The 23,175-nt window shown below is 40.4% G+C and overlaps 1 protein-coding gene across 1 annotated transcript in view; it reads left to right on the top strand.

Moving 5' to 3' along the window:
* IGDCC3 (immunoglobulin superfamily DCC subclass member 3) overlaps positions 1 to 23,175 on the top strand; it is a 67,600-nt gene that overhangs the window by 31,913 nt on the left and 12,512 nt on the right. The window contains exons 5-8 of the mRNA XM_061557995.1: positions 2,217 to 2,357; positions 6,161 to 6,319; positions 10,870 to 11,035; positions 21,832 to 22,079. Of these exons, the coding sequence (XP_061413979.1) occupies positions 2,217 to 2,357; positions 6,161 to 6,319; positions 10,870 to 11,035; positions 21,832 to 22,079 (714 nt within the window). The remainder of the gene's footprint in view (positions 1 to 2,216; positions 2,358 to 6,160; positions 6,320 to 10,869; positions 11,036 to 21,831; positions 22,080 to 23,175) is intronic.

Genomic DNA, 23,175 nt, shown 5'->3' on the forward strand with positions numbered 1-23,175 from the left:
TGGGTGATGGATAAACACAAAACATAAAAACCCATTTGTGACCTTAATATCATAACCGCAAAACAGTTTTCCTCTCGATCGCCACCGATCTTCAGAGTAGAATGTTTTGTCTGCAAAGCACTTACACGCAGAAGGCACAGAGGACATTTTTTTATGTTATTATAACAGACTTGATATGTGGCTATTATGTGAGTGAAATGGATATCCTCCATCTTGCTATGTGGCTGTGAATACATTCTTGTGAGTGTATATCCACTTTTGGAATATGAGATGCTTCAATCCTAGTTGTCACATGACAGACACACAGTCTCAGTTTCTTGTGTAATCTCAGTGCAACTAGTCAGACTTTACATTCCAGCTCCTTTGCACGCTGTAACAAAAGACATTTGTAAGAAAATTGCCCATCTGTCCTAAATTTCGTTGCATCCAGAGGATGAGCTATTAATGATGTTGTTTTAGACACTGAGGCACTTACTAATAGTCAACTTAAACATGTCACCGAGCCCTCAGGAAAAGAAACCCAACTGACTATGCCTGGAATCGGCCTCTCCTCAATCCATCTCAACATTCTTCTGGAAGGGATGCTAGCTAATTATCAGGAACATTGGGATGGATCAATCTGTGACCTGTAGGTCCTGGGAATTATACAACAGGGCCAACAATGTCATTCCAAGAGTGACCACCTCAGGCAGGCAAGATTACATCCTATATACCAAAAAAACTAATTATTGTGAAAGAAATGTCATGGCTGCTGGAGCTTAGGGGCCATATAAGAATACTCTGAGGGTACCAATAAAGGTTGTATGCCTGATACTTCATCGTTCCACAGGGTAATCTGATGCTAAACAGTCATTTTCCCCAGATTATTGCCACATCTCGTCTGCATGTGTGGTTTTTTAAACATTTATCTGCACAATCTGGCTGTAAGTCCATGCTAGATGCAATGTATACAGATAAATCAACGTCCCCGTGGCTGCAACGTAACCGTTTGCACCATGTGCTGCCTCTGTTTTGCGCCCGGTGAAGCACCGATCACTATTAAACCCGACGTAATCTCCGCGTTGAAAAACTATTAGAATAAAAGTGGGTGACATTGGCCAATTTTATTTTATTCCTTTAAGGGCAAGGCATGCTCTTTCTTTATCTGACTAGCAAGACAGACAGGTTGGAGCAATAATTGCTCCAACCTGTGCCACTGTGGGCCAGGCGGGACAAGAGCGTTTCCCGCTGTAACCATGAGTAATAACCACGAGCAGGATCATCTCGTGATATCCCAGGTCTCTTAGGGCCTGTGGGTCTCATGAGATTTGACCGCGGCAGTGCTCGTTTCGTCACGATCAGAGGATATGAACTAAATATGTATTAATTATTCATACTAATTATTTGCAACAATTTGTATGAATTTTAAAATTAAATTAAAGGACAGAATATTCTCGGATTTTCCTGCATGATGTGCCAAATATGACCAAAAATAATTCTGCTAAAAGCTTGCCATGTGCTACAGAGTAAACCAGTGACATAAACAAGGATTTGATATTATCCAAGAACAATCTCTTATCTTAGAATTCCCTCAAACATGAGCTAATTTCATTACTGTATCATGGACAGTAGGCTGTGTATGTAGCCCACACAGACAGCGCAGTTCACATGCTGTAAATTGTGTGTTACAGTCCAGGGTAGGGCACTTTCCTGCAGGCTTGAAATGTAGGTCGTTCCCATGTAAAATAATGCACAATTAAAATAAAAGGGGTGACTTCACCCTCTTTTATGTGAACTGTCACTGCAAGAATGATGAGGCAACAATAAAATAATCCCAACCAAACCACTTCTTCGCACAGCCGGAGCAAGAGTCCACCCTCCTAATGCGCCATCACTCCAATATTGTGAGACTGGGTTTCACAAAGACCACAGGCCCTAAGGGACCTCGGCACTCACATTCACAGTCCCTACAGGATCACAAGGTCATTCACCTTAGCGCTGGAAAAGGAGATAGCATAAGCGAGGCCTGTTTTTTTAGTTTCACTTATTTATACATTTAATGGAGTAACAACGCTTGTTATCATTTTGTGCAAAAAACTTCTGAGCTTGCAGAGAACACAGAGCTTATGTTTCATATAAAATGGTTTATATCCCCAGGCAGTTACTTGAATATTGAAGGTTCCTGAGTTCATTTGCGACGAGACAAAATGTCCGTGATGATTTTTTTTCTTTTTCAGCGGCAGTTCCAGCGAAGTCGTCCAAGGACCCCGTGATCCTGTCAGGCCCTCAGAACCTCACGCTGACGGTGCACCAGACTGCCATCCTGGAGTGTATCGCCACAGGGAACCCCCGGCCCATTGTGTCCTGGAGCCGGCTGGGTGAGCAGCGGCAACATCTATCGAAACAAAACAAAAATACTAAACTATTTTTATTTTACCAGGTACTGAGTAATTTAGCTTTTTTCAGAAGTGACCTGGCCACGAGATGGCTTATCATCACGTAACTTTGACAGCAGCCAAATACTCATGTTGATTATAAATGTGGAGGGAAAAATCCACGCAGCCACGAAAAGAACATGCAAACTCCAAATATACAGGCATCAGGGTGGGGATCGAACCCATGGCCTTCTCCTGTATACCAGGAGAGGTAGTTAACATCTCGCCACCGTGTCAACCACAAAGGGTTAAAATAAAGTGAGACCGCTACTTAAAAACAAAATCTTGATGAAGATAAATAGTACACATTTACACAACCAATTATATATGCAAAAACTGACCAAATGATACTTTACATTTGATAAATATTTAATGCAAAGCCTTTGCCCAAAGAACGTGCGCCTCACAGCAGGGTCAACAATTGTCACTGTAGTTTTGTCCTGAAGAGCAGCCAGATTATGCACGCCTGATGCCGCCATTTTCACATCCCATCTACAAAGAGGGCAGAAAGCAGATTGTTCTCCTGGTTCTGATGCCACAATGTTGTCCATTATGGTAAAACTAAAATAGAAAAATACATCAATAATAAAAAATATATATAACGAATATTATAACTGTATTAGTCATTAACTAACACCTCAAGTTTTTCAAAATACAGTGTAAAATATAGCTATATAGAGTGTAAGGACATAACTTCAACAAATTCAGGCAAAACTATAAACATTCTTACCTGAATGTTTTGTCCAATATATCAAAGGTTGCTTCGTTGGTTCCAATGTTGCAAATGGGCATGTCACAGACGCGAAGGCGAGGAGGACTAAGTGAGTTTGCGTAGCAGCAGTGGGCTAATGTCCACCCCTTAGTGAGCAACCCCCCAATAGCAAATTAACAATAATATACTTGGATAGTTGGTATTAGTTTCCCACTTGTTTGTCATAGAAAGGCGAAAGTAAGCTCTAAGTGAAGAAGACACAACTTTTAGAGCTGACCCTTACACAAGACTGCAACCTTCGGGAGCAGATGCTGGTGAGACACTGCAAAAAATAGCGCTGAGTGCATTCGTTTTCAGGTGAACAACAAACAATGTGAGAATCCGTTTTAAAAAAATGCGAGTCTCATGCGTAATTCACAAGACTTGGCATGTATGGTCTGTTCTCTTCCCTCCTTTCGGCATTGTGTTACATTAGCTAGATTTCATGTATTAATATATTCATCTAGTGTGTCTTCAATACGTTTATACTGAGGGACTGACCATACTCTGTTTGCTCATATTCCTATAATGGCAACATTGAGTCATTACTTTTCAGAATTGTGTCAATTCACCGCTGGATAAAGCCTCTCCACACCATGTTGGTCTTGACTGTTCTTTAGCATGCTTATCAGTGTAGGTTATTGAAGGGGGGGGCGGTTGAAATGTCACCCACCACTGATATTAGCCATGGATGGTAACTGAACTCAAGCTACAGTGAGAAAACTACTGTGCCACCGCTCCACCCCGAGGCCAACATATAAGGGCCTAATATTAACATAACCACTGGTTTCTTAATGTGTGCAAGGTAGCAGATGGGGCATCATCAGAGGACAGGTCCTCAATTTGACAAATGATAATTGTCCCACAACACATAATAATCAACACAGTCTGAATATATAAGTGTAGACATTAAGACAATTGCTGTAAAGGACCAGCATAATAAACCACCAGATAGTTGAAATTATTTAAAAGTTCACCATCTACATCATTAACGTCGCCATGCCTATGGACGTTGACAAAGAATATGAAACAAAATCTGAAAAGCACACAAAGAAGCGTTGAAGATGTGCATGCTTGGCATTTCATAGTCAGAAAGTGGCACACATGGATCAGATGGAACGCAGAGAGGGTCATGTTGACTTAAGAAATGTACTTCGAGACTACCGACAGCGTGGCAACCAAAGTAGGGAAACACACCCAAGAGGGGGAAATCACCGTCGAAATGGAGCGGTGAAATCAGCTTGTACAGTGAAGATGTATGGATTTGTGCTTCGTTAAAACCGTCAGGGATTGGGACTACTTGTGGATGCCATCATCCAGCAGTAGCTAGACCAGGCCGTATGATGATGACGATGATGCATCTGTAAAAATAGGTTACATGGAGAGAAGCGTTATCCTTGACAAAGGTGACGAGATTAAAGACAAGCACCCTCTTGTTTACCTGAAGAGCATTGAAAGCACTCAGAGCGTTGCTGTACGGGGGTGAGGATGCTCACTAAGTACCGTTGCCGGGAGCTCGGAGTGCTCTCATTGTTGCGCCGGAAACTGCCGTAATTTAAATGGATGGCTGATTGATGCATACTGCAATTACTTGCTTTGATCATTAGTGGAGGCTTCCATAAACCCCTGCTGACACACTGTGGGAATAATATGACAGATCCCTGTTATTAATAGGCACCCTTTCCCCCTTAATGTCTTTACCGCTTCTTTTCGCGTAATCATTAAGAAGCGACAACTGCCCAGCACTGTTTAGGTAGCGCTAGGATTCGCCCACATTAATAGCCTTTCCCCTACCACCACATGCTCACTCGCAGTCACCTCTTCACTCTCAAGATGTGAGTGTTCTGCCTTGATTTCTGGAGCCTGATTCTTGATTAACTGAAATCAAAGAGAAAAACAATTGGACGTGAAAGGGTGTTGCGAATGGAATGCCTTCAATTTTTATTTCACTTGATTGGTGCTGGTGCTCAGTGGTTACAATTAAAGGACATTGTATCCCGAAGATTTGTAAAATGCTTTAACTTTTTTAATACAATTATTTACACGTTTTTTTCATCACAGTGCATTGAACAATTAATGTGAAACACACAGTGAATTTCATTATTCTCTTGCGTTATTTACTCCTCTTTGACAATGATAAATATATATAGTTCAATTGCATTATTTAATATAGAAAAATATTTGTAATTGGTTATGAGTTACCTTTAATAGCACAATTTTTTACTTACATATAGCATATGTGTGAAATGTACAATATATGTGTTGTTACTGAATAGTTTTTTTCTCTGAGCATTATTTTGAGTTATACAAAATATAGATTTAAATATATCAATTTGATTTGCCCAAATACTGCTGCGCACATTGCTTGTGGTACCTGCTGATATACGTTGTGAGTCTGGGTAGCACTAGTTCTCAAATTACGGTGTCACAAAATGACCTCACAAAATGAATCATTTTAAATGCGCACCTATTTTGAATGAAAAAAACAATGAATGCACTTGCCAAACGAGAGACCATTGTGGAATATTCCAAATTGCTTTCTCTATCAACTATTAGATATTCCGTTGTCAACGTATATATTTTTTCTCTCGTGACGCTAATGCTGTTTTTAAATCCTTTATATTAAGTTCGCTTGCTTGCTTGCGTGCTTGCTTGCTTGCTTACGACCGTGCAAATCTTTCGGTCGTTTTTTAACCCACTTCCCGTGATCCAATCGAGCTGACATTTTGCACACAGACTCGATGTGCGTGACAATTAATTTTCGTGAAAATTTTTCTCCAAAATTTTACACTGTTTAGGAAAAATTAAATAAATATTTAATTACCAAATGCTTAATGCTGGCAGACAATCATCTGATCCATAGGTGGCAGCCATCTCAAGCCAGAGGACGAGAGGACTCTAGCCGCCACGCATATAAAGGATTTAGAGTGAAAAACGTTATTACGGGTTAATTTTTTTGCACCTCTGTCCTGGCCGTGTGCTTCTCCGCTGACAGACGGCCGCCCCATTGGTGTGGAGGGCATCCAGGTGGTGGGCACTGGCAATCTGATGATTTCCGACGTAGCCGTGCAGCACGCTGGTGTGTACGTGTGTGCCGCCAACCGGCCCGGCACCCGCGTCCGTCGCACTGCTCAAGGTCGCCTCATCGTTCAGGGTGAGTGCACCAACTCGGTGGAGAAGGGGGACACAGCCTTTTTGCACATCAATGTTATATTTTCAGTCATTTTTTTTTTTAACCACAATTTTGGGTATTTTTTTCAGATATTTGCATGTTCTGATCTTTTACATTGTGTACAGATTTACTGTCTCTTCCTGTGAACAAAATATACATCACCCAATGTCACGTCACAGATTTTACTGACCAAAGCTTGGAAATGATGTCACAGAAGTGACATCACTTCCGGTGACGGCATATTTTTAGGACAATCCGAAATAATATATTTTTTTGTGTTATAAAATTTTTTTGCATCTAGGCCAAATTATCATATTTTTCAGATGAATCCAAACTTTGGGAGCACATCATTATAACCATACCATACAGGCGGAGCATATTTCACTCTTTATGTGCACTTTCAAAGAAAATAATATGTTAGAAGCCATTGTTATGAATCCACTTGTAGCATGATATTCAATGAGCAATACGATGTGGACTTATATATTGTCCATAAACAACCACATCTCAAGACACCATGCAAGAACAGCGCAACATGTGCCACCTGGGGAAAGAAAATGTATTAAGTCATTTCATTAGAGAAAGAGGCAGTCAGTACTAGGTAGAGGAAAATAAGGTCTTCAGCCATGGAATGGACAGTAGAGATGGCTGGGGGAAGTGAGCTTCAGACTATGGGGGGCAGCAGAAGAGACCAGACACCAGTATTCTCCAGGCTGGTAAGGCTTGTCAAGCATCACACTCCTAGTGTAGGAGAAGATGTTCTGTGTTTTTTAATTACTGAATGTGTTATGTAGACTGTAGACTTCACTTAGATCCTCAAATTTAATGTCAAAGCTAGAGGTGTAATTGATTTATGCTCATCCAACAATGTTGATCAATTATGATTCAGGGTCGCAATTAACAGAACATACTATCTTGTAACATTGGTTTCTCATGAACTTAGTGGTGGGAGGGGATATGTAAACCCATTACATACAATGAACAGTATACACATTCATAGGCTTGCACATATCCTGAGTCTAATCATGGATATTCATCAATGAACTGAGGCATCGTTACACCTTTCTTGAAAAGTAATTCACCGTTAAACTGTCCTTCAATAGAATAAAGTAACATAGCATCAATTGAAGCAAGAATATTCGCCATTTTTTGCTTCATTTTTGCAAAACCCATGTAGACAAAAACAAGAGAGTGAAGGCCCATCAAACTCTTGACAGTAATCTACCCGTGAAAATTACCCACTTGGCTCTGCAGGGATCTGCATTGCATTTAGAGTGCCGACCGTGCTTGCACAGCAGAGGGGGGCGCATATCGCCAGTCATATCACGAACGCCGTGAAGTTTTCGGTCGTGGCAGTGTTGGATCACCTTTGCCAGTTTTTTGTGTGTTGCGGGCAAGAGGCACTGGCGGTTGACGTGCGACAGTAATCCGCGATTGGGTGTGGCAGATTGTGGCCTCCACGTGCTTACGGGGAAAGCGGGAAGCCCTGTGCATGTGGGGGCGAGCTCGGCTGCTCTTACAGGATAAGAACCACAGCCGCTGTTAATTACTTGAGGCTTGCTGGAAGCTTTGAGAGCATGGGGAGAGCATTGGATTACAGGCAAGCACAGATTATGGAATACATGTGTGACCTTTTGTCTTGTAGACAATCCATCATGTCAGAAAAGGGAAGCTTAAGCAAGTTTTTTTTCCATTGATGTCCACATTAGCAGTTTCTTATGGAGATTAAACAATCATCATGTTTAAGATTAATAACCTGTCTTGTTTTAACTTCGTTTGTCGTTTTAAGTAACATTTTACATTGCCAAGTCTATCGTTGGTGTATTTATGCTTGTGAGGCAGTCTGTTCGGTTAAGATCTTACATACTACAAGTCCAATTTTGTCCCTGTAATTAAAGAAAGGTCGGATGGTGTGAAGTTAATGTTTTCCTTTAAAAATAATAGCCTTGTACAATTGTGGTATAATGGTGCAATGTAAGCTAACACAGTGAGGTTTTGTGCAGGAAATGAAATGCGATGGATATTAAGATTTACGAGTTCTCAAAGTTTATATCTCGTTGGTCATGGTGGCATCGAACGCAGTCCAACCCGACCAGTCCAACCCGACCGTCACTTGAGTTACCATGATACCTTGATTTTTATCGCTCGAAGAAATAAAGATAATTTTAAAAAATGTATAATTTTCACGAATGCATTCAGTCATCTCAATTCTGTTAGCATGCACACTTATCAATTAAGTATGTTGCCAAATGGTTTATTCATCGAAATATAATTAGACGAGGGAGCTAGACCACAAAAATGGAGGGATTGCAGCAAAATAAGGGTGAGGACAAGGCAGCATATCAGTGAGAGGGAAAGAGAGAATAGGCGAGGCAGGAAGAGGAAACGAAAACAAAATACGCAGGAAGAGACCGCATTAACACGAGACAACACAAAAAGTAAACCGAGATGTACCCACTAATGCAGGGAGATGGAAGGAAGGCTCACGCTGTTTTATGCGCCTCCGCATATCACGTGATGTGCCCATACCTCTCCGTGGTGACATAACGCTAATGGCAGTGCTCCCTGCAGCACGTATTCTTTTTCTTCACACGCAATTGCACGTGAAAGATTAATTAAAACAATAAAATAAATGCACGCGTGATTTTTTATCCGGCTTATCATTTATACTCAAAAACTAAAGCTATATAAAAAATATATTTTACAATTTATTGTTATTAACAAGCCATTGTTATTAATAATAAAGTATTGTATATTAGTACATTATGTTATTGTGTCCATACTCTTTGGTTTTTTCGGTAAAGTCACGTAGTTAGAAATAATTTAAAATTTTATTTAAATTAAAATTTAATTTATTTCTAACTACGAATTTACCGAAAGAACGAAAGAGTAAGGATTCCTGCAGTCACGAAAGCTTCAAATCAAGATTGTTATTGTGCCATTATTATTATTGTAGTACTTGGAGCTGGTGAAAGCTTTGGACCACTTTTCTTTGGCTTTAGCATCACATTTCACAAAAGGCAAATACTTGGTTCACTGGTGATGAGGATCACATCTTTTTAAGTGTTTATCTGGAGACTTAAAGCACTTGAGAACTGTACACTGACCCTGCGCTTTGAGTAAAACCAATAAACCTCCAGGCCTTATGGTTTTGGAGGCTTAATTCACGTCACTTAGGTCAGTCATGATTGTCTCTACACATCACATATTACTGCCGTCAAAAAGTAATGCTCGCATTTTTGTAAATTAATAACACACATTCCAATTGTGCTCCCAGTGCGTCATGTCTCAAGATGACCAGCCTGAGACCACGGAGTTGCTGCTACACTTGATTTAATCGTGGGTGGCTGCGTAGATTGGAAGCGGGGTCGTCAGCAGTGTCAGCCCAGTACTCTGTCCACAGACACATTAAGCCTCCTGCTTCCTATCTCTACACACCACTATATTGAAATATAAGGTTTCCATTGAAAACATTAGTTTTGCCGTACAAGCTTGAAGGATTTTTTTTTTACAATTGCACCAAGACCCACAAAACCTTGTAATGCACCTGCATTGGATAAAAACCGTGTGTGCGTGTTCACTTGCGTCCTGTCACATGAAGGGATGGGACTATTCAAAGAAGCTGCAAAGTAACGCCAGGGTGTCTACTCTAAGCCACATGTGAACATTAATCACCAGTGTCACTATTAAAGGAAACTGACTTTTATCTCCCACTACACCCTGCCAATGGCACAGCTGTAGTGTGCACATGGGAAGACGTGCTCCTTAAGTTAAAGTGACTTGATGACAATGGATGGGTTTAATGCATCATTCGTTGTGTTTGTGAAAGGGTCAGGTTAAAATAATTGCAGTGTGCTGCACTGAAATAAAGCAATGGTATTTTTTCTTTTTACAGAATCCTTACATTTTTCAACACCGTGATATTGTGCGTTTATAAATGATTGATAAACACTGGCTCGTACAATCACTCCATTTCTGTGAGGCTACTAAAATCGTGATGAATGCTACCTTTGTTTAAGTTCATCCCTTTCGGAGAACATTTTGCCACGTTCATAAATTATTAGGCATGAACATACATTTTAATGTTGAAATCAGGTTGGTAACAGGCCATATCTGTTATGCTTTGTGTGTTATTGCTTGCTTAGTGTGAACTGGGGTGGTTAATGTAGCAGTGAAAGCGTATTTGCCACAAGCCCTGATTTACGATCCGAAAGCTATAACTCAGATACACATCCTGTTGTAATGCACATTCATCATCACAAACGTCCAACCCTTTACCAGTGGTGTTTGTATAAGAGCAACAAACAGAAACTCCCAAGAATTGTTTGAGTCTTTCGTTTGGCAAACTTGAGTGTTTGGCATGAGTAAGTGTTCACTCCCCTTGAACTGTTGTTCCATCAAATCCCCCTTGAAAGCACGCTCATTCTAACCTCACCTTAGCTTCCTGATGACTGTTAACAACTCTTTGGAGCACTCACAAAACGGGTCGCTTTTAACGGTTCACGTCCTTGTGCTGCCTCGGCAACCCACAGCGCCACCGGAGTTCATGCAGCCGCCCCAGTCGGTGACGCGATCTCTGGGCGCTTCGGCTGTGCTCACTTGCTCCGCGCAAGGCACCCCAAGTCCGCGGATCATCTGGCTGCACAACGGGCTGCCCCTTCACCAGAGCGAGCGCGTCAGGTTGCAGAACAGCAACAGGTAATGCAAGCGTTCGTCGAGCACTCTCAGCGCTGAGCCGTGCCAAGCGTGCATACAGCGAACCTCCACTTATCCAATTTGATGTGAGGAGTGCTACTGGACGAAACTATATATATATTTTTTACCAAGTAAGGCCCACTGAGCTATAGAGCTATTGCTCAAGAGCAACCTCGCCACAGATGATCGCTCAACCAAGTGGCTTATCACTTGGAAATGTACAGCAGCCAAAGGCTATAAATGCATGCCGATTCTAAATGTGGAGAGAAAAACCGGAGGACCTGGAGAAAAATCCACGTGACCACGGGGAGATCATGCAAACTTCAAATATACAGGCGTCAGGGTCGGGATCGAACCCACAACCAGGCGAGGTAGTTAACATCTCGCCACCGTGGTGCCCTTCTACAAGTGGATCCCATTATATCCGTGTTTATCAATGCAAATGCTTCCTTTTAATTCACGTGGTAGAACACGGATAATAGGACGAATGTTCCACTGCTTCAAATTCACTCCTGTTTATCTGCACAAAGGCTTCGAAAAAGGATGTTCACTCCCAGGGTATGACATCAACGCAGAGTCAGATAATATAATTAATTTGCTGCCACTTTTGAGTGCCTCCTCTTATCTGTGGAGAAGCTCACATAATAGGACTTTGTATGGATTAATTTGTGGGCACGAATAATCAGAGTATGTGATTCTGGTAGGAACGAAGTGGACCAGACCACCAATAGATTAATGTGTCCGTCCGTCCGTCCGTCCGTCCGTCCGTCCGTGGGAGGGGTGGTGTTGAGGGTGGTGTTGGAAATGAAAGACTACGAGTCTTTAAATCTCACAGCGTTTCTTGTCAAAACAAACACTTTTAATTAACGTTACACTAGAATACAGTAATTTTTTCTTTAACTCCTCTATACCCGGTCGATATCTCTGTACCAGTACTAAGTATTATTCCTACCAGCCCACCCCGCAGGGTCCTGTTAACAGGTATAGGTGATAAGAGCTTCACTTGAATTATAACAAAGAAATCAAAAGTTCAAGTGCGTGAAAAAACGATACATTTACATTGTTAATGTAATTGCATTCATAGTATTCTATTTAAGTGTTTAAGGTTAAAAACAAGTATCCTTTATTGGTTGTGTAAATACATTATGACAGATCCATGAAGTGGAAGGATAAAATGTATTTTACTCCAGAATCGTCCTGAACATTTGCCTACACATTTGTTGAAAGGTCAAAATATAATGTGGTGATTACATCATCTGAGAAAGTAATTGTTATCAGCATTTTATTACAAACACATATCTCTTTCTGTCAATAGAATGAGGTTTGATCTTAGAGCTCAAACTAACCTGTCCGCCATCTATCTGCGCTCTTTTTTTATGGAGTAACGTGTTCCATAAGAGGTCTTTTTCGGTGAATGATGCTTCAGATATACATCGTCCTTGGCCGTGTTAATGGTTCCCTTAGGCTTTGCAATGATTATTTGTTTCATCTGGTGTTTGTGTAACTACAGAGAATGGATTCCGTTGTGTTACTATTGACCCATGTTTCTTAGCCAGCTATTGAATTTGGTGAAAACGTGTTCGCGTTGGATTTTTTTCGGATCGTGTTTATACTGGAAACAGCTTGATCTGCCTTTGTAATGCTCATCAAGAACTTAATCTGATTATTTTGAAGAGGTAGTTCAAGATGAATGAGCACTGGATGCGCAAACCCTAATTAAATGGATGGAAACACATTGGCTGCTACAAATCCGCATGTCACCACGGTTTATATATTAAGTCACGACCCACATGGTCTTGTGACATATCCCCACATTGGGCAAAGCTTGTGTGAATAACATAACCGATGTTAATGAATTCAGTCAGCCAAAATGAAGGCGAAGAAAAAGAGAACAAAAGTAAAACATTGTGAGAAGAATTACAGAGAAGTGCATGCCTGGAATTTCACCGACAGACAGGGAAAAGAACACGTTGATAAACAAGAAAACATATCACAGGATCGTGAGGGATGGCAATGGCTTCGGAATATGTTCACTCAGCAGTAGATTGATGATGGCTGATCATGAACGATCATTAGTATAAATAGTCGAATTAAAACTCTCTCGTAGAACCTTGATTTTAGGACAGTCGACGTTTTTTCATTGTTTTATTCCAAGTTAAGTTATGTTCATTTAGCAAACATTTCTTGAGAGGGAACTGCTCGGCTTCATTTTAATGTAACATCGAAAAACTAACTCAAAACGCATCCAAAAGGTGTTCTTTAAACAGCTTTAGTAGCTGCGTATGACCAAAAAAAAAATAATCAAACGCAATTTTTCACCGTTTGCATTTTCCCTTCACTGCTACGGTTGTGCTTATGCCGAGTTTTTCGCGGGTCACTGAGGGCTTGCCCGTGACCTAACGTGTTGAGAATCGCTCGAGTGGGCATGAAAAGGTCTGGAGGGTTTGGAACAGTGCAGTGTCATAGCCGTGGGTGGGGGAAGGGTTAGAGGCAAAACTCTCCCCCCCCCTTTCCTGCCTCTTGAATTCCAACAGAGATATTTTGTTTTCATTAGGAAACCCAAGCAACACTTGAAATGAGCATGTGACCTAGCAACTGTTGCTAGATAATTAATGTACTTTTATTTCTCTTGTAATAAGAGGAAGATATCTGATAATCGTATCAGGATAAGCACCTTTGTCATCCGGCGTGCTGACCCAAAGGCTATTACTTTTGTTAGAGCATTTTAAGTGTAATATAGCCACTTAATAATCGACGGAACGAAAAGTCTCATGCATTAAATTTAAACATACCTCATTAGAGATGAAAGATTGTGCTTTACGTGTGCCAGTAGTCCACTTGAGCTGGTTAGAACCAAGTGAGATCGATGTTGTCTTTGAAATGGTATGTTGGCTACGTCACCATGTGGATTATTAAGTATTACATCATAATAATTAACAATTGTATCGTTTACCTTTAAATGTACGAATGTGAATAATACATAATCATGCCCTATACTTAATTGTAAAGGCCTCACTGGTCCCCAAGACTCATTCAATTAGAGGATTGTCCTGCATTGGAACATGTATGACTGGTGTATAGGAGTAATGTAGATTTTAAGTTTTCGTGACTGCAGGGATCCATACTCTTTGGTTCTTTCGGTAAAGTCATGTAGCTAGAAAATAAAATAAATTAAACCACGACGTTTCGGGCGCAGCACAAGCGTCCGTCATCAGGTGGGACAACCACAGCAGGAAACAATTGCTGAAGTGGGCAAGAGGGCTGTTGCCTCTTGTCACAGAGACAACTCACATGCACGAAGGGGTAACGCACAAAGCTCCGCAGAGTTATATTTATGAATCTATTTGCTGTACTACCATCTCCTAGTCACCTCACAGGCCATGCTTACAATGTCCAGTATCCCCAGGCAGTCCTCCTATTCAACTACTCGCCAGGCTGATTCCTGTTTCATTTAAGAAATCTCACACTATGAGGTACGTTTGAGAGTAATTTGACCAAAGGCGATTAGACAACGAAAAGGAACATCGTCATCATCATTATGCAGCGTGATCCATTCAGCCCCATTGCACTTCACTGGGGTAGTGTTGGCTGGATAATCACACTCTGTACCACGATTTTTGTTCCTGGGTAGTAAGTGTTTTTTATTGCTTATGCCTAAAAAGTATAGAAAATGGCTATTATTACCCACAAACTTTGCTTTTGTGACCAGGACTTTTCGTGAACGAAAGACACAAATGCACACGTTTTCTTATTGCAAATAGGTAAATTTCTCAATATCACTGTCCTGGCCACAAAAGCAAAGTTTGTGGGGAATAAGAGCCATTTTCTGTACTTTTGAGGCATAAGCAATAAGGAAATAACACTTACTACCCAGGGAGAAAACAATGTTTTGTTACACAGTGTAATCATTGCTACGTACAGTACTAGGCCTGACGTTTTTTCTTCCCTCTCTCATCTCAACACACAATGCATTTTTAAGCTATGAGACACGAAACTTAAAACCCTAAACTCAAAACCAGCTTGCTCCCACCCATCACGCGAGGTGGCTCACACACGAGCAGTCCGCGCACACACACACACAGCATGTGCGCACATATATCACCACAGGCACACAAAGCACCGTCGCATACACACAGTGGCCGCATTAGCATAACAATGACACGATCTCAATCTAATGCATTGTGGCTGAATGTAGCGGGCAAGCGTTACATTACGGGGAAAGTCTAAATGGAAAAGAGGGAGCGAGAGACGAAAAGAGGTGAACGTAGACCTCGTTTTATGCTGTGGCCGAGTGAAGGTGCACGTTGGGATTGACTAAAAGCCAACGGACTTTATTGTTTTTAATCAAAGTTTTTTTGTGATATGAATAAAGCTTCAACCAAATCGATGTCTGTTTTTATCACTCTGAAGCATGAACACATTGTTCAGTACTCTTAGATTTTTTCGGTAAAGTCACGTAGGTAAAAATAAATAATAAAAATTAATAATAAAAATAATATAAATAATAATAGAAATAAAATAATAACTCACGACGTTTCGGAGGCAACACAAGCTTCCTTCAATCAGGTGTAAAAAGGCACAGCAAAATAACTGCTCAGTACTAATCCAAACAATTGCACGTAGAGATTTTCATATCCAACAACCTCCTGCGCAGGTTGGTTGTTCCACAATAAACGTGCAACAATAGCAGTTGACAGCCTCCACTCTTCCCACAATCCTTTCATTGTTTACTGCCAGCTGTGGTAGCCCATAGTTGTGCCGTAAAGCAATTAGAGATAAGGCTGTGAATTTACTTGTGATATGCATAATTCGAATTTAATTATATAGTCTGAAGCATAGCAGATACAACCGTTTGCTTACCAAAGGGGTTGTTTACGAGGCAGTAAAGCAAAGTGACAATCAATGGTCTATTGGAGTGAATAGCTCAATTGATGCTATTAGGATTGTGGGCATATTGGCATAGTGTGTTACAGGTATTCAGTGTTTTTCCATCCTTAAACATCAGCAATTGTTGGTGTCTTATTTACATCGACGTGTATATTTGTGTGAGTGTTGTCTGTTTATATCCTGTATCGAACCAGAGAGTACTTTGGTTTGAGTAATTCAATTTTAAATCCTTGTCGGGGTCAAGTCAGCCTATCATCCTTCTGAGATCGATAAAAGTATTACCACTTTGTAAAAAGTCAACAGTGGTCATCCTTTGCAGAGAGTGGCTTCTGTCATGATAGTGTGGAATGTCCATCACTGGCTTAGCGCTGCTTTTGTGATGAGTATCACTCCACTTTTACTTTCGTTTATTTTATTTTATTTCCCGATTAATAAACTTCTGCCAATGTATCCACTGCAATGCTTTACTGACACCATATGAGTCTCTATGAATATGATCCACTGCAATGTTTTTATTTCCTCTTTTATATATGTATTGCTTTATTTTTGGTCGAGTTGAAAATCTTCTGGCTAAAACATTTCACTGTATGTTAGTAACTTGTAAATCAGGTAGCACACGATTGCCCCCTTCACAAACCCGCCCTAACCAGCATGCTGAAGAATGGCCAAATAACCTCCATGATCAACAAACTGTGGGAAGGCCTTCATCCATCAGTGGATTTATAAATGGCTGTAATTTTATAGGATTTTATTTGAGTGTAAAATGTATCCTTTTAGAATATTTAGCAATTGTGAGATTTTTTTGCTAGTTCTATCCTTTGCATCTCTCCACTTTGGATCAGCTTTACACATGCCGAGTAAATGTTGAGATGTTGGGAACATTGTTGGCAGGTGAATGGTGCTGGGAATAAATAAAAATGTCTTGGGGATTTAATTTACGTGCTAGTAGAATGACAGTTTTGTCAATATTTCCCACAATATGGCCAAATAACCACAATTTTTTTCTGATTCAGCCATTTTTATTTTGAAAGTCAGTCGAAATATGTTTTTGCAAGCACGTGAATTGGGATTTCACGTTCAAAAAATGTACTTCGGTATTGTTTTGACCACAGTCATATTTATATACAATTATTGGATATGCAAAGAGTACATAAGTATATACTATGTGAGCAAAGTTAGGGGTTATTACTCCGTGATCTGGATACATGCGATGAAAATATATAGATGCATTGAACAGGTTTTAGAATATAAGTATTAAAGCGAATTACGTCGCATTATTATTGATTAACAGTGCAGCAAACATAAATGATTATTGTCACATTGATTTGACTGCATTTTGACTCTTAAGCCCTTTCCCGTTATGAGGGTCGGTGCCGTTCACCGCTGAATCTCGGAACGCGTAAGCGATTAGCATTAATTTTATTTAGAGAGGCATAGCGCCGTTGTTTTTGAAGACATTGCAGAGAACTGTAGAGACATGAATGCACTCTATGAAAGCTGGCGGCAAACTGTTCCACACGCCCTCCCCCATGGCCTTGTGGAAGCCTGAAGACGATACCGTTATTTTATTTTCGTGTTTTTCTTCTTGACTTTCGGAAGAAAAACTCATGACGTTCACGTACGTCATCGGAATTTGAAGGGCTTACTTGTTGCACCTTGGCTGGGCTGCAGTGGAGCAGTGCAGCAGGAACGGCATCAGCACTAGATGAGGGGCAGGATTAGCCATTTATTGTTTGCTAATTTAATGTCGTGTTTCCTTCAAGTCAAATTGAATGACCAAAAAATATAAATGTATTTAATTGCTGGCACTGTTACATGGTACTGGCAAAGGACGTCCCATGAAATAGTAAACCAATTAATGGGATTTGTTTTATAATATTTTTCTTGAGATGCAGATGCATTAATATAACATAACATGCCAATTCGTCACTCGTACAGCACACCAGTGTGTTGGAGAGCCAAGCCACAACATTTACAATCTGTATTATGGATGATATTGGTCGCGAAAGTCTACGTGTTAAACTACTGGAAGCAATTTGAGCTGAATTTTTTTACACAAAAAATAATTAATTTGAAAAAGTTAAGTCAATGCTATTTGAATGAAAACAGTATTTTGTATTTAAACTTCGCATATATTTTTATCGGTTGTTTTGTAAATGAAATTTGAGCTAATTATCCCACATTCATAGCCCATAATCCAATTATTTTTTCATCGTCAACAAATTAACTGTCAGAAATTTCTATTTAGTAGCCAATTTGAAAAATATTCTACCATGAAAACGTTTATAAAATAAGACACTTTAAATATCACTGTTACATATACAGCATTATAAAAGTACATCACTCCTCTAAAATCCCATTATTCGTTGAATATCTCGTAATAAATACATTGCTGTGCTTACACACGTTGATGTATATCTATTTTTGCTTTAATTACTGATATAGTTGAGATAAATAAATATTTACTTGAGGTTTAAAATATATATGGGATATGACTTGCATGATGTACATCTATTATTTGGATGTGAGTAATGTTACAACATAATTTTGCAATAATAAAACCATTATCCTGTTAAATAATGATATACTGTGTGTGTATGCATAAATATACCTATTCCATGTTTAGCTATCAGATATACCATTTTATGTTTAATATCACAATTTTTTCTTTTATAATTCGACAAGTACCCGCTTATACATTTGACAGAGGAAATATCTTTCAGTAAAAATATAAACATTTGATTTCCTTTTGACTGCTACAGAATATGTTTAGAGTTTGGCTGACAATGCAAATATATTAACCGTGTTAAACTGCTTCGCCAAAATATATAATCCTGGACAAGAGGTGAATATTCCTCATTTTGTTCAGCCCTGCTCTGTAATCCATAAAGTGACCAAAAACCTAAAATATTTATGCCTCCCCGAAGTAGGCATCCATGACCATCTGTTTATTACCTCCACATTTATACAGCCTCATTGATCTAAAAGCCATTTGCCACTCCGTTTTCAAAGTCTTAAACTAATCCATCAAGCGCTACATGTGCATTATGCAGCCAGTGAACACGATCCACAACCTTTTGTTTCAGTCCACGTTAATTCATGACATTTTTCACTGATTGTTTCAAGTGTCCACAGTGTGTGTCAGTGCAAGGGTTAAGTGGATTGGCCAATGCTTCATAAGGAGTAAGCTGTGCAAGCAGAACTTGCTGACATCACTGCAATATGTTACGTTGCATTTTAAGAGCAATCTCATTTATTTCCTTAGTTAAAACATATTTAATTGAGGACCTTACTAATGAATTTATGCAATGGTAAGTACCCCCACAGCAAATGCGTAGATGCTGGTAATGAATTGACAGCTAAGTACAATAACTACCAGGCATATACAGTGGATGTGTTCCGTACTGCAAGATGATTGGATGTGTCTCCTTGGCTTCTCTGAGGCAAATAACAATTAACATTTATTTGAGAGAGCTTAGGGATTTAGGGGCTTCTGAAGCAACCTGCTGTGGTTAATCTTTGCCTGTCTTCTATACAACCCTCTTAACTTAGATTCCAGTTGTGGATTCAGGAAAATGTTCCGATTTGCACATACTGCGCTTTTCACAAACCTATTTTAAATATCCCCATTTTTAGAAATTTTCCAGAAATGCCAGTGAAGCGCGTGTACATCATGTGCGTTGTAGCCGACCACAGATAACACACAGAAAGCAAGGACTTCCTGTTATCTGCTCTGTTAATTGTAAGAGCAGTCGAGCCAGTGAATCCACCGTTTCACCCACAATATAACAGCCAGGCGGTCATATATAAAAGGGGTTTTGTCACAGGTTGAAAATCAGTGATTTCCTGATTTGTAGAGGGGCACCCCCACTTAATTCCAGATAGGAAGAGTTCCACAATTGGTTTCGGTTATATGAACTCAGATTTCTGGTTGAGTGGCGCTGTCAGTTCAGGTGCTCAACTCAAACTTGGAAGGATGTGAGTTCATATCTTGGTGTCACATCAGCCTCTCGATCCGCTGGGGCTCAATTCAGTAAGTATCACTTTGTAAGAGGTCAGCAGTGGATGAGCGTGGAAACACTTTGTGACACTGGAGTAATTGAGTGCAGCGATTGACATCCCAGCCCACAGGCTTCGTGCCCCAGTGACCCCCATGACTTCACAACTGTTTCTCGGATGAGCCCAGGTGCCCAGAGTCTGAGCACCCTTGGCAATGAGTGCTGACCTGATCTTGGCCTGGCATGCTTACATGTGGGTGACCAAGGTCTGCTTTAAAATCATGGAAACACAAATCCCCTGGGGATTGCACCAACCAAAAAGGTCCAACTCACTTCAAGCTGGTTGTGGAAATAATACTATAGTGCCTGGCGATATAATAATTATAGGGCCAGATTTTCCATCTTGGCAAATGTTCATTTTCATCAGATTTTTTGCAATCTTGATCAGCCATTTTGTCAAAACGTGAATCTGGCCCATAGCTTTTACAAAATAATAATTCTAAAGGTTCCAATATAAATGTAGAATCAATGGAAATAACTTGGATGTATTGTGGTTATCCATTAAGCTGGATGAGACAACCAGTTGCCCATCAATGTGCTTATGAACATTGTAAAGGCAACGTATTTATATAAAGTTATCTGGTGCACCATGAAGCAGCTATGCTTTTTAGGATAATGACATCAGCATACAAACACGTATTACTATATTTCCGTAGAAGAAAAGGGTGTGTGGTGTGTTTTGTAGTACGATATTTTTCATTAATGTAAAACAGTCAGAGGTGTGGTTTTTTTCGGAACATGTTATTAAATACCAAGTGTTTCCGTAGCTGAGTAATAATTCACACGTTGCTTGCATTACATATATCACATTGCATTGCAGTGGTTAATGTGTGGTTTCCTGCCTCTGCAATTTTAGAAAAGGATTCACCCATCTCTGCTAGAATATATTTAGAGCTTTGAAAATATTCGTAAAAGAGTATCACCCTAAACACACGTGATTTGACTTGATCCTTTCACAGTTTGTTGCTTATTTTCAGATTCACGCAATTGTGCAACTTTTATGAAAGATTTGTTCGATAATAATCAGTATGGCTAAAGAAGGCTTTCCTTTCCCCAAAGAGATTTCATTAGCAGAATGGATTGGGTATTTGGGGCAGCCTCACACCCCGCTGTAATTATGGTGCCTAAAGACTGATGAGAGCTTGAAGGAGCCGTGAGCGAGGGGCCGATGATAGATGATGCTTTGAGAGCTACATCGTGCAAAACGGACAAAAGGTCACAGTGCCTGGCTTAGCCCTGCCTTTAGCCTGCTGAGAAAGCAATTGGCATGAACTCACCATTGTGAGATAGCACGGTTGCTTCGTATTAAAACGTAAACATGCATCACAGATTGTTCACGAATTGTTGTGCAAGAAGCATATGAAATGGTACAAGTATCACTGTCTTATTGGAGAGAGTGTGATCAGTTTCTTCCTTTGAAGGGAACATTTCTGACAGAGGTCAATGTGCAGTTTTTTTCTTAACGTCACAAGTCCCAGCTGCATGTGCTCAGGTCTAGTAATGTGGTCGATCTCCCACAGCATAAATATTTTTGCTCAAATAACAGTAATAATCGTTTACACTTTGAATTCTGTTTCATGAACTGGTCAAGGCCGTGTAATACGAATGACAGCAGATTGATAATTCCGATTAAGTAACTGGATTAACTACGTTTATTGTCATTTTAATAAATTGCGCAATTGTTCACTGACATTGCAGAAATACATAAACATTATTTTGTATTGGTGGCCATTAACAATCTGCTACGTGTGCACCACTATGCGATTAAATGGTTAAGCCAGTGCAATAAAAAAAATCCGCTAGTGAAATGGGCTTTGTTTTTGTTGTTGTTAAATTTCTGCCGTGGCTTCGCAGCACCCTCACGATCCAGCGCGTGTGCAGCGAAGACGAGGGCATCTACCAGTGCACGGCCGAGAACAGCGCCGGCTACACGCAGGCCAGCGCGCGCCTTGCCGTGCTGGGCTCCGACGGGCTGCCCGGCCCGCCGTGGGACGTGCGTGTGCGCGCCGCCTCCGCGACCACGGTGGAGCTGGCGTGGCGCGAGCCCCTGCAGAACCCCCACGGCATCATCGGCTACGTGCTGCACATTCGCCGAGCTCAGGGTACGTCAACGACGGTGCCCTCATCCCCTTGCCCGCTTGCGGTGGATTCCGCCGAGCTTTGCGATATTGGCAGTTTAAAGTCCTTCATATAACTTATCTGGCACAATGTGGAATTGTAGGATAAATGTCCCTCAATAAAGAGAAGCTAGTCTGTTCCGAAATTATGTGAGCACTATATGCATAGCATATCCTCGACCCAGTTTGTATTTCATTTTTTTCACTTACGAGCTGCAAGTTTTGGAAGAAGTCACTGCAAAGTCAGAGTGATTCAACTTTAGTTTTGCATTTATATATTACAGTGCCACTATGCACAGTCGAAAGTTTAATTGCTCAAGCTGTTTGGTAATTTTCCTAGAAGGTTACCAATGTTTTGCAGGCCATTTACAAAGTTCACTGTGAAGTAATAATTAAAGACCCTGTTATGTAAGCAGAAGTAGGCCATTGTGTGCAATATCATGGCCTGAACATTGTCCAAGTCAAAACACCAAGATGCTCATGCGTGAAATGGGCAGTAATCCTCTGCATTAGCCGCCCCTGGTCAGTGGTGGAAGTCCCACATTTTCTTGGCAGGGACCAGTCTTCCTATTGATAACAACTGCTGACTTTTCACAGAATGTTACTCATTTAGTGAACCCAAAAAGGATGATATGCTAAGTTGACCCGAGGCCAACATTTTAATATGCAACCTTACAGTTGTAAATAAAGTATTATATTCACAGGATCCGTGAGCTGGTTATGTGTTTTTTATTTTTTTGCAAAAAAATAATCCTACCCTTACAAAGCAAGATGCACCCAGGTCTTCTTTGCAAAGGAGAGATAATCTATTTAAATGGGAATTGGGAAATGAGGTTATTTCCGTTAGCCGAGGATTCCCAAGGGTGGCGAATAAGAACGCAGGTGACAGATAGCAAAAAAGAAAATGCAATCACGGCCGCGGAAACAGTTGCAATTGATCTGTCTATACCGTATCTTCCCTCCCTATTGTGTACAATATTGCGTACAATATGGAAGCATAGGTTCTTATTGAAGTTTCCAAGGCCGTGGACAATAAATAGAGAGCAATCCCCGTGTTAAAACCAAATAAAATAGAAATAAA

Source organism: Lethenteron reissneri, chromosome 24 (assembly GCF_015708825.2).
Source record: "Lethenteron reissneri isolate LAM-NWPU_2019-01 chromosome 24, ASM1570882v1, whole genome shotgun sequence".
In the NCBI taxonomy this organism is placed as follows: domain Eukaryota; kingdom Metazoa; phylum Chordata; class Hyperoartia; order Petromyzontiformes; family Petromyzontidae; genus Lethenteron; species Lethenteron reissneri.